Source organism: Microcaecilia unicolor, chromosome 11, assembly GCF_901765095.1.
Source record: "Microcaecilia unicolor chromosome 11, aMicUni1.1, whole genome shotgun sequence".
NCBI classification, from domain to species: domain Eukaryota; kingdom Metazoa; phylum Chordata; class Amphibia; order Gymnophiona; family Siphonopidae; genus Microcaecilia; species Microcaecilia unicolor.
In genome coordinates, this window is record NC_044041.1 from 172187948 (window position 1) to 172204178 (window position 16231).

At 41.4% G+C, this 16231-nt stretch overlaps 1 protein-coding gene across 1 annotated transcript in view; it reads right to left on the bottom strand.

Annotated features, from left to right (window-relative positions):
• Nucleotides 1-487: 487 nt before the first annotated feature.
• The window catches only part of LOC115481138 (cytochrome P450 2C11-like), a 54589-nt gene continuing 38845 nt past the window's right edge, over nucleotides 488-16231 (bottom strand). The window contains exons 8-9 of the mRNA XM_030220175.1: nucleotides 15099-15240; nucleotides 488-1595 (exon numbers count right to left, since the gene is read on the bottom strand). Coding sequence (XP_030076035.1) covers nucleotides 1414-1595; nucleotides 15099-15240 — 324 coding nt within the window. The 3' untranslated portion in view covers nucleotides 488-1413. The remainder of the gene's footprint in view (nucleotides 1596-15098; nucleotides 15241-16231) is intronic.

Below are 16231 nucleotides of genomic sequence, written 5' to 3' on the forward strand. Positions count from 1 at the left end.
CAGGGGCTTTCCTTTGAAGTGGAGAGGAATGCCTTTCTTAAAATAATTCTGCCCAGTAAATCAGCGCGCAGGAGCAGGGGCCCCAGAGCCATTGGCTATGCAAATACTGAGGGAAAGGGGGGGAGGGTTACTCACTTTCATTTAAAGAGATCCTTCCTTTCTCTTTCATTTTTCCAGTGGGCTGTGGACGTGTGTTGCACTCGTGGGAGGGACCCCCACCACCACCGTGCCTTCATTCGGGCAGAGATCTGACACAACTTCCAATACACGTTTTTCCTGTGCACCAGTCTGAGCTTTGTGTACACACAAAAAATATAAACAACTACAAAGGGAGATATCAGGACAGAAAGATACAGAGAAAAAACAGAAAGCTGAAAAGAGAAGAAATCTCAAAGAAAGACAAACGGAAAACTATTATTTTTAAAAGGTGGAGAGAGTACTTGTCTGGCGTGATTTCTAGGAAAAATTGTTGTATTGTTGCCACAAAGGTGTTAACATTTTATTTGCTTGTACTAGGAAAAGAAATCAAACAAGAGACAAGATCTTTTGTTGTACATTTGCAAACGAGTTAATTCAAAGCATTGTAATTTTCCTTCATACATTGTAGCAGCGTTTCTTTTGAGAAATACATTTCATTTTCCAAATGAGCATGGCGCGCTGATTACCAATCATTCCCTGAAGTACTTTCTTTACCACTTGAGCAAACTGTGGCACAAGGTAATTAGTAAGAGGGGATTCGCAGCAGCACTGACATATTACAGCAGAAGAAATGTTGACGTAGAGAGGGACCTTAGATGATTGACATAGTTAGAGTCAAAAAGGATTATTCTCCCACCCACCTCTTACAGAACTAACAGAGTCTTTTTTTCACCTCTTCTCCCCCGTCCTCGGCTTAACATATAGATAGAACCTTTGTACATTCAGAAGAAGACTTGTCTGCCTTTGACTTTACCAACTATATAGCTATGTGGCATCCAGGAGCAAAGTGGTGCAGTATAACAGTACTTATATACCAGAGACTTTGGGGGCCGATATTCAGACCATGGGAGTTAGTCAGGCTGCCTCCCGCGGTTGGCACAGAGCCCAGATACTCAATGCCAGGCCATTTCCGGTAACCGGCATTGAATATCTGGTTTATTTTTGGTTTCAACTTAACTGGCCAAGTCAATTTTCAGCCTTGGCCGGTTAAGTTGAAACCAGCCAAAGACTGGTCTGCTATTTTGGTAGCCCAATTTGGCTGTCAAACTTAGTCAGCAATGCACTGAATATTAGCACAAATGCTGACCACAAATATTCAGTGGGAATTAACCAGCTACCTCCTTTCCTGGCCAGTTAAATAGCGCTGAATATTGGCGGCCTATGTTTTAGCATAGCTGAGCCTTCATATAGTTCTGTAAGATCCCAGAGGCCACCTTAGCGAGGGAGGAGACGGAGGCTGTAATGGCGTGGCACTCTTGAAAAGCCACTCATTTCAGGGCTCAGGTCAATTTCCTTTAGGTCGACAACAGACTTTAAGTCAAAGTTCTGCAGGATGGTGGTGATAAACAGGAAGATCTCCATGCGGGCCAGACCTTCGCCAGGGCAGATTCGTCTACCTGTACATCAAAGAAAAAAAATGGTAAGAACTGTAGATAGTTTATAATTCATTTACATTTGATATACCACCTTTCCTAACATGCTGTTCAAAGAGGTTTACAATAAAAAACAAACAGAGCAGGAAAGGAACTACAATTTATAACAGAAAAGATGAGAAATTTTCACTCATACAGCAGAAGATAGCAAAACAAGCAATAAGGGGAAAAGCAAAGTCAGGAAGGGGTAAAGTGGCAGTCACCAAGGTAACACTCCTAGAGCATGATCGCAATCAGCCTATGAGCACCTCCTACCACCTTGCTGTGTTCCTTGCTGTTCTGGAGTCAAGCATCAGATGGGGGGGCCTTGGCTCCATGCTCTTAGGGTGGTTTACTTCTCTCTACTGCTCTGTCTCTGTTCCCTATGGCTGCCTGCTGCTATTGCAGATAGCTCCTCTAACCTTTGCTCACTAACACGCATGTCTACCCAAGCAGTGAGCCCCCAGGACACAAGGGGTTGGATTGAGAGCGGGAGACGGCATGGTGTCGAAGGGTTGAGGCCACGGAGGTTGGTCTGTGTTCTTCCCCCCCACCCCCCCCACCCCCGCACAGCCATCATCCCCATGCACATTGCTGCATCCACATTGTCGTTCTTTATTGTTGTGGAATTTTTGTTTGATCTCATTTGTGTCTTTAGGCATGCCAGCTTGTGCGGTATGCAGATGTACACAGAGGAAGTAGAGTTGTGATTTATTGTGAGTCATGATCAGTGTGTCATTTGGAAAGCCTGGTTGTGGGGACACCCTAGCATGTGTTGTATTAATATGGAGATTATTTTCTCCTGGTGAAAGGCCACTAAAGGAAACATGAGATTCAGGTACTTAACATTCAAAGTATCTATCTATCTATCTATCTAATGACTTATTTTATGACATTTTATGTATATAACAGTCAGAGATTCCAGTATTATGATTGGGAGTATTCATCTTGCGAGCAGGGTGGTATAAACCAAGACATGCACTAAGGGATATGAATTGGTTGAAACCTGGGAGTATTTGAATTCTTTTTTGTTTTCCTGTGTCTGGGTCAAGGGAGGGGGAATGGTTTGTGGGAACTTGCTCCTTTTGTTTTGTGGGGGGTGCAGTGGTATATTATAAAGGTGCACTTAATATTTGTTGCTGCTATTTAAGAGAGAGACATTGAGTGATGGGGCAGAGCTACCATCATACAGAAGTCAAGAATCAGTCTGTGTGTATCAACATTTTCCAGTTTTGTGGTTTATATTAATTTTGTCTTCAAATCTCTTTGGTCGTGAAAGGTATGTTTTGTATTGTTTGTTAGGTTTTTTTTTTTTTTGGGGGGGGGGAGGGGGTTAATCTTTGTCTCCCAGCTCTGTGTTTGTATATAGATGAGTACCAGGAATAATGATGACTAAAGGAAAGCAGCAGTAGAACAGTTGGAGCTGAATAACAATTTATGTTTTCCAAATGGAGATGCATAGCTTGATGGGATATTCTTGTTGTAAGACCAGAGTAAATCATTTCTTAACTTCTTGCTTAAAATTAACCAAGGAGGAACAACTGTATTATTCTGTCTCACTGTAGTTCTAGTTTTGGCATAGTATAAGTAATCACAAGGACAAAATATAAGAAAACCAGTGGACTGCATTAGGGGCTTATAGCCCATGTAGTTATGTTTAAACAAATGAGAGATCTGCATGAAAGAAAATATTTATTTTTATTATTTTGACTTATGAAAACCACTTGTCCCTGAAACATGCTCAAAACAGAATAATCCATTTGTACAGAAGAGGTGAGGTGAAGATGAGAGTCCGTGTGCCCCAATGAAAGAGTTTCATTTTAATTCTATTTAATTTTAGTATATTCCTTCTTTATAACACCAGACTTCCCAAGGCAGATTATAACAACAGTTAAGATGACCCAAAATCTCCAGCCTGAAACTGGTTAACTTGACATCTGTGCGGGCTGGTGCCAGGCCACAGAAGAATATCACATTTTTGGTCATTTATTCTAATGAGGGTTGATCTGTGTTCTGCATGTGACTGAGGTTAGAGATTCTGCTGGCATGTGGTTTGTGTGGAAATCTATATCAGTCTGACTTTGTTTGGTTTTTCCAATGGGACCTGTATTGCTGTTTTGTATATTCACTGCTGCCTTTTTAAGGTACTGTTAATGGTATTTGTGGGTTCAGAATTGGTGTTCAGGTTTGCTAAATAGGCTCTAAGAAGCGTCTTCATAAGATTTAGTGTTATTTAACAAAGAATCTGGCAGTGAATGGATTTTGTGTTACTGAGCTCCTACCAGAATTTGAATACATTTTTTTTCTATGGACAACTGTAAGAGGAAACATGTTAGCTGTGGCCTATGACAGATCTGCCAAGTAATTTTAGGCCGCTATCCAATTTGCCATTTTAGAAAAGGTGGTTTTTAACACAATTTAATCATACATTTAAGTTTCTTATAAAATAAAGTTTGAAGGATATGTGCTATTGCTGTAATTATTTTTGCAGGATACTGTGATGTGTGTTTAGCTGTTTGTCATTATAGTAGACTTATATCTGGTCAAGTTTAAGTGTTTCTTGTCTAGTAATTGACATGCAAACTTTTATGTATGTTCTATACACTATTAATCAGAGGATAGAAGAGACCAATTTAAATCACATGAGAAGAGACCTTTCCTAGGGGTGCCAGATAGAGCATACACTAGCCAATAGCACATTTAAAGCTGAGAATTACAGAGGTATGTGTACACTTATCTGTGAAAGTGCTGCTATTCTGTCCATTTACAGATACAAAGTGGCACATACTCAGAATCTGTGGGTGTGCAATTAGTTGGGTGGTGTGTGCTTTGGCTGGCACTTTTGGGAGAGGTTTCTTCTCATGAAATTTTATGTATGCAACAGTTGTAAGCTGCCTAAAATTGTGGCATAGTGCAGGATTGACATTTTAAAATTTACTTAAACAATTTCTGTGTTCCGTAAAGTATGTATGTTGATGCAGGACATCTGTTGGGTAGATAATTTTGTCATCAAGTGCACACTAAGGCATTATTTAGACTGTCCCATGAAACACGACTCATAGTTATACATAGGACCCACCCATATTAGCTCTGGGCCCATCCAAAATGTAAGATCTGGCTACGCCACTGCTTGTACGGACACCTAGACTCGTCCCATCACTGTACTCTCCTCCACTGTCAGCTCCACCACAGCTTGCAGTCAATGCGCCATTGCTTGCTGTTGTAGCTCACTCGCCAATTCTGCACTGCACCCTGCTAAGCCACTCCTGCGCTCTTTTATAGGGCAAATCTCCACATTCTCCACATGCACCAGTCTACTGCTTGGTAAACATGTGTGTGACATCACTCAGACCAAACGATAGCCGGAATGGTTAAAAAGTGAGGTGAAGGAAGCTATTAGAGCTATAAGAAAATCTTTCAGAAAATGGAAGAAGGAACCGACTGAAAATAATAAGAAGCAGCATAAGGAATGTCAAGTCAATTGGAAAGCGCTGATAAGAAAGGCAAACAGAGACTTTGAAAAAAAGATTGCGTTGGAGGCAAAAACACATGTTTTTTAGGTATATTAAAAGCAGGAAGCCGGTAAAAGAATTGGTTGGCAGGGGGGCGTGTCAAGATGGTGACGTGAAGGCGTCTGTTGAGCGACCGTTGTGCTTTTTCTGGGCTTTTAACTTTTTCTTCTAACTGCGATGCCTCATACTAAAAGAAAAGGAACATTGAGATTTGTTCCCTCGCCTACCTCAACCTCCTCACCAGTCCAACAAAGCCTCGATCACTACCTCGCCGGAGCCTCAATAAGTGAACTGGGGGTGGCAAGACCCATTGCGCAGTTAACCGAAGGAGCGGAAGCTGCACTGGGTCAGGAAACATCTTTGTCTCCGCCCTCAGATTCTAATATTCCGCCATGCCCAGCGTTAGCAGCGATGCTAGGAGATAGCTTCCAAACTACATGAAGTGTAGAAGGACAGTTGCCTGGCGTGGGCCCTGCATTGCGACAGAAGCACTTGGAAGACGAGGCCCGAGATTTAGTCGGAGCCTCGGGACCAACCATGGAGATAAGTCTTGAAAAAATCTGGATAAAACTGAATGCGATGGATAACACCTTACAAAAGTCTTCAGGTGAGATCTCAGTATTATCTCTTAAGTTTGAAGAAATGGCTAAAACAGTAGACATTGTGAAAGAAGATTTAACATCTTGTGTTAATTTGATGCAAAAAGATATTAAGCAAATACAAGAATATAATTCTGTTTTGGCAAAGGACAAAATGGCTATTCAAAGAAAAATTGAACAGATTGAAAACCACAATAGGAGACTTATCTTCGTGTATTGAATTTTCCAAAAGTACCAGGAATACTACCTCTAGAATTATTTTAAAACTTTTTGTCCGAAAATTTAAAAATTCCCTTCATCATTTTTCCCAGGCCTTTGAGGAAGATAACAAATCTTATTTATAGGAGGAATAGCTTTTAAGGGAATTTTTAAATTTTCGGACAAAAAGTTTTAAAATAATTCTAGAGGTAGTATTCCTGGTACTTTTGGAAAATTCAATACACGAAGATAAGTCTCCTGAAATTGACAATTTGGATTTAAACAATATTTCAGAAATTCTGGAACAATTGATTGATAATACATCTGAAAGAGCCACATTATTGGTCTCTTTTGTATTCGAACAGGATCTCAATAATATCTTGAGACTATACTTTAAACATTCTAAAGACCTGTTTGGAGGTGGAAAAATCTGGATTTATCCAAATGTTACCAGAGTTACTCTTAGAAATGAAACAACAAGTGTTTGATCTTGGAGCCACGTTTTTCCTAGCTTACCCGTGTAAATGCATGATAAGACTTGGAGACTCAAAGTATATATTTTATGTGCCAGAACAATTAAAAGTTTTTCCAGATTTGAAAAAAGTAATATTAGAGAATGTAAAAGTAGAGTCTCTATTCAGTGCCTTGATTTAATTTGTTGTTTTTTCCTATTTTACGCCTTTATTCCATAATCACCCCCCCCCCCCCACACACACACACACCACACACACACAAAATGTGGTCTAAGAAAGTTAATGTTTTAATTTCCTTTTTTTTTCCTTTGTAAAATTCTTCATTAATAATATTCCATACTGTGTTTCTGTAAACAAGTGTTTGACTTGTAATAATATATGAAAATTAATATAAATAAATAAAAAAAGAATTGGTTGGACCGCTAAATGGCCGAGGGGTAAAAGGGGCAATCAGGGAAGACAAAGCCATAGTGGAGAGATTAAATGAATTCTTTGCTTAGGTCTTCACTGAGGAAGATTTGGGAGAGATACAAGTGTCAGAAACACTGGTTCGCAGGCTTTTAAACAACAAGAACTTACCAGGTCTCAGTGAACTCGGTTACTTCTGATCCTTGGAAGGCCTCCTGTGGGGTTCCGCAGGGCTCCCCACTTTCACCTGCCTTATTCAATATTATGTTGATGCCTTTAGCTGCTGTTCTCGCAAAACTGGACCTTAACCCTTTCATCTATGCCGACGATATTACAGTCTACATTCCCTTTTGCACCACCGTGTTGGAAATTGTTCACCTCATTGATGCCTGCTTCTCCACCTTAGAACATTGGGCTCAGGTCTTCCATTTCAAATTAAACAAGGACAAAACACAGTGTCTCATCCTCTCGTCCGTCCACACTCCAGTAATTGACACGGTGCTCCCAGTATTGGGCTCTGCCCTTCCGATTGCCACAAGCCTGCGGCTCTTATGAGTGCAACTGGACACACCTCCAGCTGGACAATCATGTGCACTTGGTCACTAAAAAAATGTTTCATGCCATGTGGAGGCTTTGGCGTATAAGATACTTCCTTACTAGAGATTTGCTCCGCACACTTGTCCACTGGCTTGTCCTCTCCCACTTGGACTATTGCAGCGGAATTTACGCGGGCTGCCAGGCCTCTCTGTTGAAAAAGTTCCAAACAGTTCAGAACACTGCTGCGAGACTCATCCTAAGAGAGCGACGCTTTGCACATGCTGAACCCTTACGTTTCAAATTACACTGGCTGCCTGTACAGGAGCGCATTGCCTTTAAACTCTGCTCCTTGACCCATAAAATTATCTATGGGTTTGCCCCGGAGTATATGCACCCCTTGATCAACCTCCCGCCCAGGAATGCCAACCCTGCTGCTCGTTCCTACCTCCACCTTCACTTCCCAAACTGTAAGGGTGTCAAGTAAAAGAAAATCTTCACCTCATCCTTCCGCTATTGGAGTCCTAAGCACTGGAATGCTCTCCCGCAGCACCTTAAAACTCAAGCGGACCATGCCCTCTTCAAGAAGTTGTTGAAGACCTACTTCTTTGCCAAGACCTACTCCTCACTTTATACCGCTGCTTGATGCACCCTCCATGGCTCCTAACCTGCTAGTTCACCCTGTTAGATGTTTTTTCCCCCTGCATACTCCTTGTATACTCTTCTAAGTTTTCCTATTTTGTAATTTTATTTAATGTTTGTAAGCCACATTGTGCCTGCATGAGTGGGAAAATGTGGGATATAAGTGAACAATAAATAAATAAATAAACCTGGAGGATGTAATGGGGCAGTTTTGGCAAATTGAAGAGTAGCAAATCTCTTGGACTGGATGGTATTCATCCCAGAGTACAGATACAATTGAAAAATGAACTGGCAGAACTAATGTTAATAATATGTATTTTATCTTTAAAAACAAGTGTGGTACCAGAAGATTGGAGGGTAGCCCATGTAACGCTGATATTTTAAAAATGTTCCAGAGGGGATCCGGGAAATTATAGATGGGTGAGCCTGACATCAGTGCTGGGAAAATGGTAGACACTATTATAAAGGACAAAATTACAGAGCATATTCAAAAGCATGGGTTAATGAGACAAAGCCAACATGGATTTAGTGAAGGGAAATCTCGCCTCATCAATCTATTACATTTCTTTGAAGGGGTGAACAAACATGTGGATAAAGGCAAGCTGGGAGATAGTGGTGTTTCCCAGGGGTCTGTAATGGGACCACTGCTTTTTAACATTTGTAAATGATCTAGAGATGGCAGTAACTAATGAGGTAATTAAATTTGCTGACGACACAAAGTTGTTAAATCGCGAGAGGATTGTGAAAAATTACAAGAGGACCTTACGCGACTGGGAGACTGGGCGTCTAAATGGCAGATGACGTTTAATGTTAGCAAGTGCAAAATGATGCATGTGGGAAAGAGAAACCCGAATTATAGCTACATCATGCAAGGTTCTACGTTAGGAGTCACAGACCAAGAAAGGGATTTCTACGTCATTGCTGATACGTTGAAACTCTCTGCTCAGTGTGCTGCGGCTGCTAAAAAAGCAAATAGAATGTTAGGTATTATTAGGAAAGGAATGGAAAGCAAAAGTGGGGATGTTATAATGCCTTTGTATCAATCCATGGTGCGACCGCACCTCAAATGTTCTGTTCAATTCTGGTCACCGCATCTCAAACAAGATATACTGGAAAAAGTACCGAGAAGGGCGATGAAAATGATAAAAGGGATGGGAGGACTTCCCTATGAGGAAAGGCTAGTGTCTAGGGCTCTTCAGTCTGGAGAAAAAAAGGCTGGCCACCTTTAAATCTAGACTGAAAGCCCACCTCTTTAACATTGCTTTTGACTCGTAACCACTTGTAACCACTCATCTCCACCTACCCTCCTCTCTTCCTTCCCGTTCACATTAATTGATTTGATTTGCTTACTTTATTTATTTTTTGTCTATTAGATTGCAAGCTCTTTGAGCAGGGACTGTCTTTCTTCTATGTTTGTGCAGCGCTGCATATGCCTTGTAGCGCTATAGAAATGCTAAATAGTAGTAGTAGTAGTAATAAGATAGAGGTCTATAAAATAATGAGTCAAATGGAATGGGTAGACGTGAATCATTTGTTTACTCTTTCCAAAAGTACTAGGACTAGGGGGCATGAGATGAAGCTACAAAGTAGTAAATTTAATACGAATTAGAGAAAAGTTTTCTTCACTCAACGTGTTATTAAACTCTGAAATTTGTTGCCAGAGAATGTGGTAAAGGCGGTTAGCTTAGCAGGGTTTATAAAAGGTCTGGACATGTTCCTAAAGGAAAAGTTCATAGACGATTATTAAATTGACTTGGGGAAGATCCACTGCTATTTCTGGGATAAGCAGCATAAAATGTATGAACTTTTTCTGGATCTTGCCAGGTATTTGTGACCTAGATTGGCCACTGTTGGAAACAGGATGCTGGGCTTGATGGACCTTTGGTCTGCCCCAGTGTGGCAATACTTATGTACTTATGTACTTAACCAAGTAACAGTTCACATGATAGCATACAGTTATGATGGCATCTCAGGCTTGATCTTACAGAGACACAAGAGCAGATAACGTTTCCTTCTTGGGTTATGCATGTGTGCAAAACCCTTATGCCTGACCTGTAGCCAGATGGTGTTCCGCAGTCAGTTTCTCCGATATAATACCATTATCATCAGAGAGCATTACTGTCCTAGTCTTTCAGGGATTTACCCTTAAAGAAATCACCAGCCATGGGCATACAGTGTCATACCCTTGAGCCCAGTTTGCAGCAAGACTCCACAATCTCAGCCCACAGTTTGGCTCCTCTGTTGACTAAGGAGATTAACTGTCAGGGCTGTCTCAACAGGTACCTCCCTCCCTCTTTCCACTGGATCACTTGGTAGGGGTATAGAAGTTCTCAAACACAGGGTACCAAGGACAAATTCTACAATATTATCCTCATATACTAATTATCAGCTCTACCCCACACTGAGATTCCACAAATCAGGGTATTCTCAAGTGCTAGATGGACTCATGAATTTGCCCTGCTGAGCTCTTCCTGCCCAGGGCTCCATTCATAGGTCTCAATATAGCAAAGGGTTACAATAGCTTCCTTTAAGAAAAGTCCATAAGCCATTATTAAAATGGACTTGGGGAATATCCACTGCTTATTTCTAGGATAAGCAGCATAAAATGTATTGTACTGTTTTGGGATCTTGTCAGGTACTTGTAACCTGGATTGGCTACTGTTGGACACAGGATACTGGGCTTGATGGACCTTTGGTCTGTCTCAGTATGGCAACACTTATGTACTTATGTGCTTATATATATAAATAGAGTACCTGTATGGTAATAACTGCCTGAACCATCTGACAGACTCCTATGTCCACGGAGGCTCCACCAGGGCTCCAAAAGAGCTTACAACAGTTCTGGTTTGTCCTTTAGGGCACACCTCTTTGGCTGCTCCCTATAGCTGTATCCTGCAGCTATGCCACAGGGGTTGCTAGAATTTCATTCTAGAGGTCAGTCTGCAATGATGACATCAGCAGGCCAGTTCTCACTGGGCTCCTCTCAGTGGCTTCTCTATCAGCTGTTCCATAGCTAGCTTCTCACTAGGTATGCCTTCTCCTTTGTCTGTATAAATACTGTTTTATATGTGTAAAAGGCCTCTTATAACACTGACCCATGGGAAACAGATATAAAAGTACACATAATGACAAAAAGCATACACTTTTATGTGTTCTATGCATACACTTGTTTGGAGAAATAGTTTGGGTGAAACATGGGCAGAGTCATGTGGCACACACATAGTTTATAAAATACTAGTAAAAAAGGCCCGTTTCTGTGAGCAATGAAACGGGCGCTAGCAAGGTTTACCTGCGGCAGCGTGGGGAGGGCGCAGGACGGCAGCGTGGGGAGGGTGCAGGTGGGTATGTTTTTTTGGAGGGCGGCAGCTTCGGGGTCCCGGAGGATCAGGTATTCGGAGGGCACTCCTCCCCCTGCGTAGCTTGGTGTTTGTCGCTGTGCGTCGGGGGGGGGGGGGGTGGAGGCCCTGCGTAGGCCGCTGTTTCTCGCAGTGCGTTGGAGGGGGTAGCGTTGGAGGGCAGTGGAACTGGCGATTGGCTGAGTGTCATAGCCTTGCCCTCCACGTCATCACGTTGTGACGCGAGGGTGGGGGAGACACTCATGGGATCTTGCAACTACAAATTTACATTTAGAATGTTGTGGTTCTGAATTATGTGGATGGGGCGTGGGTGAGGGCAAGGCTATGAGTGAGAGTGAGTGGTGCTGACAGCCTAGAAGACTACAGGGCTTCAGTGTTTCCCTGCCACACAGTGAGGTTCAGAACGTTGGAGGTGAGAATTATTTATATAGACGTCTCTACACACAAGCTTCACCAAAGTACATCAGTTATAAAACAGGTGTAACTGTAAGTAGCTGCAATTATGGCACCTTTTATGAAGCAATTTAAATAAAGACACGAGGAGGGGCATTTTCAAAAGGGATGTCCAAGTTTCGATTTGGACGTCCTTGCAAAACAGCAAAATCTAGGGACGGGGAAACCCGTATTTTCGAAACAAGATGGACGTCCATCTTTCATTTCGAAAATACCATCAGGGACATCCAAATCCTTAAATTTCACCATCCCTAGATTTGGACACCCCTAGATATGGACATTTCTCATTTTCAGTGATTTTCGAAACCAAAGACGTCCATATCAGAAACAACCAAATGCAAGCCATTTGGTCGTGGGAGGAGCCAGCATTTGTAGTGCACTGGTCCCACTTACATACCAGGACACCAACCGAGCACCCTAGGGGGCACTCCAGTGGACTTCATAAATTGCTCCCAGGTACATAGCTCCCTTACCATATGTGCTGAGCCCCCAACCCCCCCAAAACCCACTACCCCCAACTGTACACCACTACCATAGCCCTTATGTGTGAAAGGGGGCACCTAGGTGTGAGTACAGTGGGTTTGGGAGGGTTGCTGTTTCCTCCACAAATGTAACAGGTGGGGGGGATGGGGCTGGGTCCGCCTGTCTGAAGTGCACTGCAGTACCCACTAAAACTGCTCCAGGTACCTGCATGCACTGTCATGGACCTGAGTATGACATCTGAGGCTCACACGACATATTTTTAAATATGTTTTTTGAGGATGGGAGAGTGTTAGTGACCACTGGGGGAGTAAGGGAAGGTCATCCCCGATTCCCTCCGGTGGTCATCTGGTCATTTTGGGCATCTTTTTGTGCCTTAGTCATAAGAAAAACAGGTCCGGGTGAAAACGTCCAAGTGTTCCTCAGGGATGTCCTTGTTTTTTTCGATTATGGGTCAAGGACGTCCAAGTTTTAGGCATGCCCAAGTCCTGCCTTCGCTACGACTCCAACATGCCCCCTTGAACTTTGGCCATCCTTGCGACGGAGTGCAGTTGGACGTCCTAAATTGAGCTTCGATTATACCAATTTGGAAGTCCCTGGCAGAAGGACGTCTATCTTCCGATTTATGTCGAAAGATGGATGTCCTCTTTCAAAAATGAGCCCAATAGGGATTGATATTCAAAGCAATTCAATACCTGCCCAGATATATCAATCTAACAAGCCCTAGAGTAAATATTCAGTGGCACCTAATGAAAAAAGCTGCTGAATATATGCTCAGAGTGATGGATCACTCTTCATTTAGTATTGAGCGGTCTGGGAAGCAGATTTGGGGGAGACCCAGACATTATCTGGGCTCTGTCGATATTCAATGGCACTGCACAGAGAATTATCCAGGCACCTAGAATAAAAAAAACAACAGTCCTAACTTGTCTAGATAGTTGTCAAAGTACCTGTACTGATATTCAGTGCTGGTACCTGGATTGGGTTTGATCTTTAATATGCAGGTCAAATTTAGACACCAGCTGAATATCAGCCCATCGGCATCAATGTGTCATTATAAAATCTGGATGTAACATCTAGGTTGAAAGTGGTCCATGGATGGTTGACTCAATACAGACAATAATTGATTGAATATTGATAAAAATAAGTTATATATGCTGTCTCTGATCGAGGAGTGGAATTGCTATTAACATTGTTGGGAGTCACTAACAAGACATCAAAACAAGTAAAAAACCTGGGAGTTTTGATGGATTCCATGTTCTCTTTTAGACCTCAAGTGCAGGTTTTAATTCATAGTGTGTATTTTAAGATGTGTATGTTATATAAATTGAAGTCTTTACTACCTTGGCATGATTTTTAAAAAGTGTTACAAGCTATGATTATTGGAAATTTGGCTTACTGTAATGTGATCTATTTAAATTTACCAAACCACTGTATTCAGTCACTTCAGGTGGAAAAAAGATTAAGCAGTTAGACTTTTGTTTGGCTTGTCAAGGTCCAAGCATGTGACAGTCCACCTCAAGCGATTGAAATGGTTACCTATGAGTTATCGTATACTGTATAAACTACTGTTGATTATTCATTGTGTGTTGTGCTATGACTCATCTCTATATTTAAAGAATGCTGTATTGTGGTATGTACCAATGTGCTCTTTAAGTTCATTGGAGAACTTTAATCTTGTACCTCCTTTTCAATGATTTATTCTAGAATTGACTAGGACTGGAGGTTTTTGGATTGCTGGTCCAGTAGAGTGGAACATGTTGCCATTGTGGTTGAAGGTTTAATCACAGCTAGCTCTGTTTAAAAAGCATCTAAAATATTATTTCTTATGCTTGACATACTTTATGCCTGCTTGAATACTGCTGCTCCTTTTGGACATGTAGACTTTATGCAAGTTATTATCAATTTATTGGAACTGCTTTAGTAGGTTTCTTACTGCTTGGAAATGGTCTTTTTGTTTGTGATTGTATCCCGCCTTGGATAACGGTGGTTCAGAAATAATAAATTCTAATTCTAGTTCTAAAATAGCCACAAGATTGGTGCCTACTTGGATTCCCAATTTAGGTGACTTGTTATAAAACTTTCCTTAGAGAAGACAGGCATTTCCGTGAGTGTTGTTTAATTTGGAGGAGTAAATTATTCATATGTAATTTAACTTTCAGTAATACCTATATAGTTTCTCTTTACAATTTTGCTGCTGAAACATTGCATAAAGTGGAAGGAAGCAAAAAGTTCCAAGAACTCCAAAAGTCCAATGTCTTCCAAATGTAAAAAGGGTTTATTCTTCAATAAAGGTAGCATAAACAGTCCAGACCCAACATGGACCATGTTTTGGCAACAAGCCTTCTTCAGGGGTCGTCACTTTACATTAATACAAAAGTGGTAGGAAGAGTAACCTTAATGCCAGCAATAATGTGAACGCTAACAACAGCAGCACAGTGTGCGAGTCAAAATTGGACTTCTGGAGGTCTTGGAACTTTTTGTATCCTTTCACTTTGTGATGGTTTGTTTGATTGCTGTGGAAGCATTCATTCCCCCTTTTCTAGCCTGAGTTATACTTTGCTGTTATGCATGTTAGTGAAAATTGCCACTAACACATGTAAGACCACCAGATGGCTTCATTTAACAGGAAAAGCTTATACAGTCCTGGTTCTACCCCGCTTGCACGTATGGGTGTATGGTTTGATTTCTCAAAGAAAAGCAGGGAATTCCAAATCCAAGTGAGGTAAAATAAATCTTGGTTAAAAATATGTAGTGAAACCTGAGGAGAGCAACACGTATAAGAAAGTTATGCATTCATAAAACAATGATATGAAAAAATGCATGGTGATACCTGAAGAGAATGGCATGAAGGCATCATTTTTTTTAAAGCAACCATTGGCATCCAAAAAGTGGTTGGGATCAAAAGATTCTGGGTTCTGAAACTGTTTAGCGTCGTACAGGACTGAGCTAATCATGGGATATACTGTGGTACCCTGGAAGAAAAAAAATCAGATCCTTTAAAATGAGGAAGCAGCTGTCAGTCAACAGAATGTAGAAAGAAAGATTAATGCAGGCATTGATAACATTGCAGGAGTAAGTGGGAGGAGCCACATATAGCTCTAATAGACAAAATGTTGAAAAAAGTTGGAACTGGTTAAAACAAGTGAATGATAAAATGTAAAAAATAATGGAATTGCTGTTTTGCTGTTTTTGATTTCAAATGATAAGACTCTGAAATAATCTGTCAATAGATCTAGCTGGCACACCACACATGGCGAATGTGACACAGGAATGGAGACTAGATGATGTTCACAGGAACAAAAATTTATTCAAACACATCCAAGACTCAACACAATTCATGTTTTGACCTATATATATTTTTTTATTTTTGTTACATTTGTACCCCGCGCTTTCCCACTCATGACAGGCTCAATGCAGCTTACATGGGGCAAATGGAGGGTTAAGTGACTTGCCCAGAGTCACAAGGAGCTGCCTGTGCCTGAAGTGGGAATTGAACTCAGTTCCTCAGTTCCCCAGGACTAAAGTCCACCACACTAACCACTAGGCCACTCCTCCGCTCGGCCTGCATCGGGAGTTTAAAAATCAGAAAATGTAAAATAAATACAATATTAAACAATAATATGCCACAGTAAAAACTATAAATAAATACACAAATAGCACAATAGAAAGCTATATAAAACCACAAATACACTTACCACCTGATTTTCAGTCCGTGGGAGATAGCCAGGCTGTCTCCTGCAGTTCACGCTGAACCCAGATATTCACTTTGGCCGGTCCGACTTTAACTGGCCAAGCTGATATTCGACACTGATCGGTTAAAGTCAAACCGGCCAAAGTTATTTCACCTATTGTAGCGCCAAATATGGCCACCAATCTTAGTCAGCTCAGTGGATCGCTGGATAACCAGTCATATTGCATGATATAACCAGCTATCGTTAAGCTGCTGACCGGCAATATTCAGTG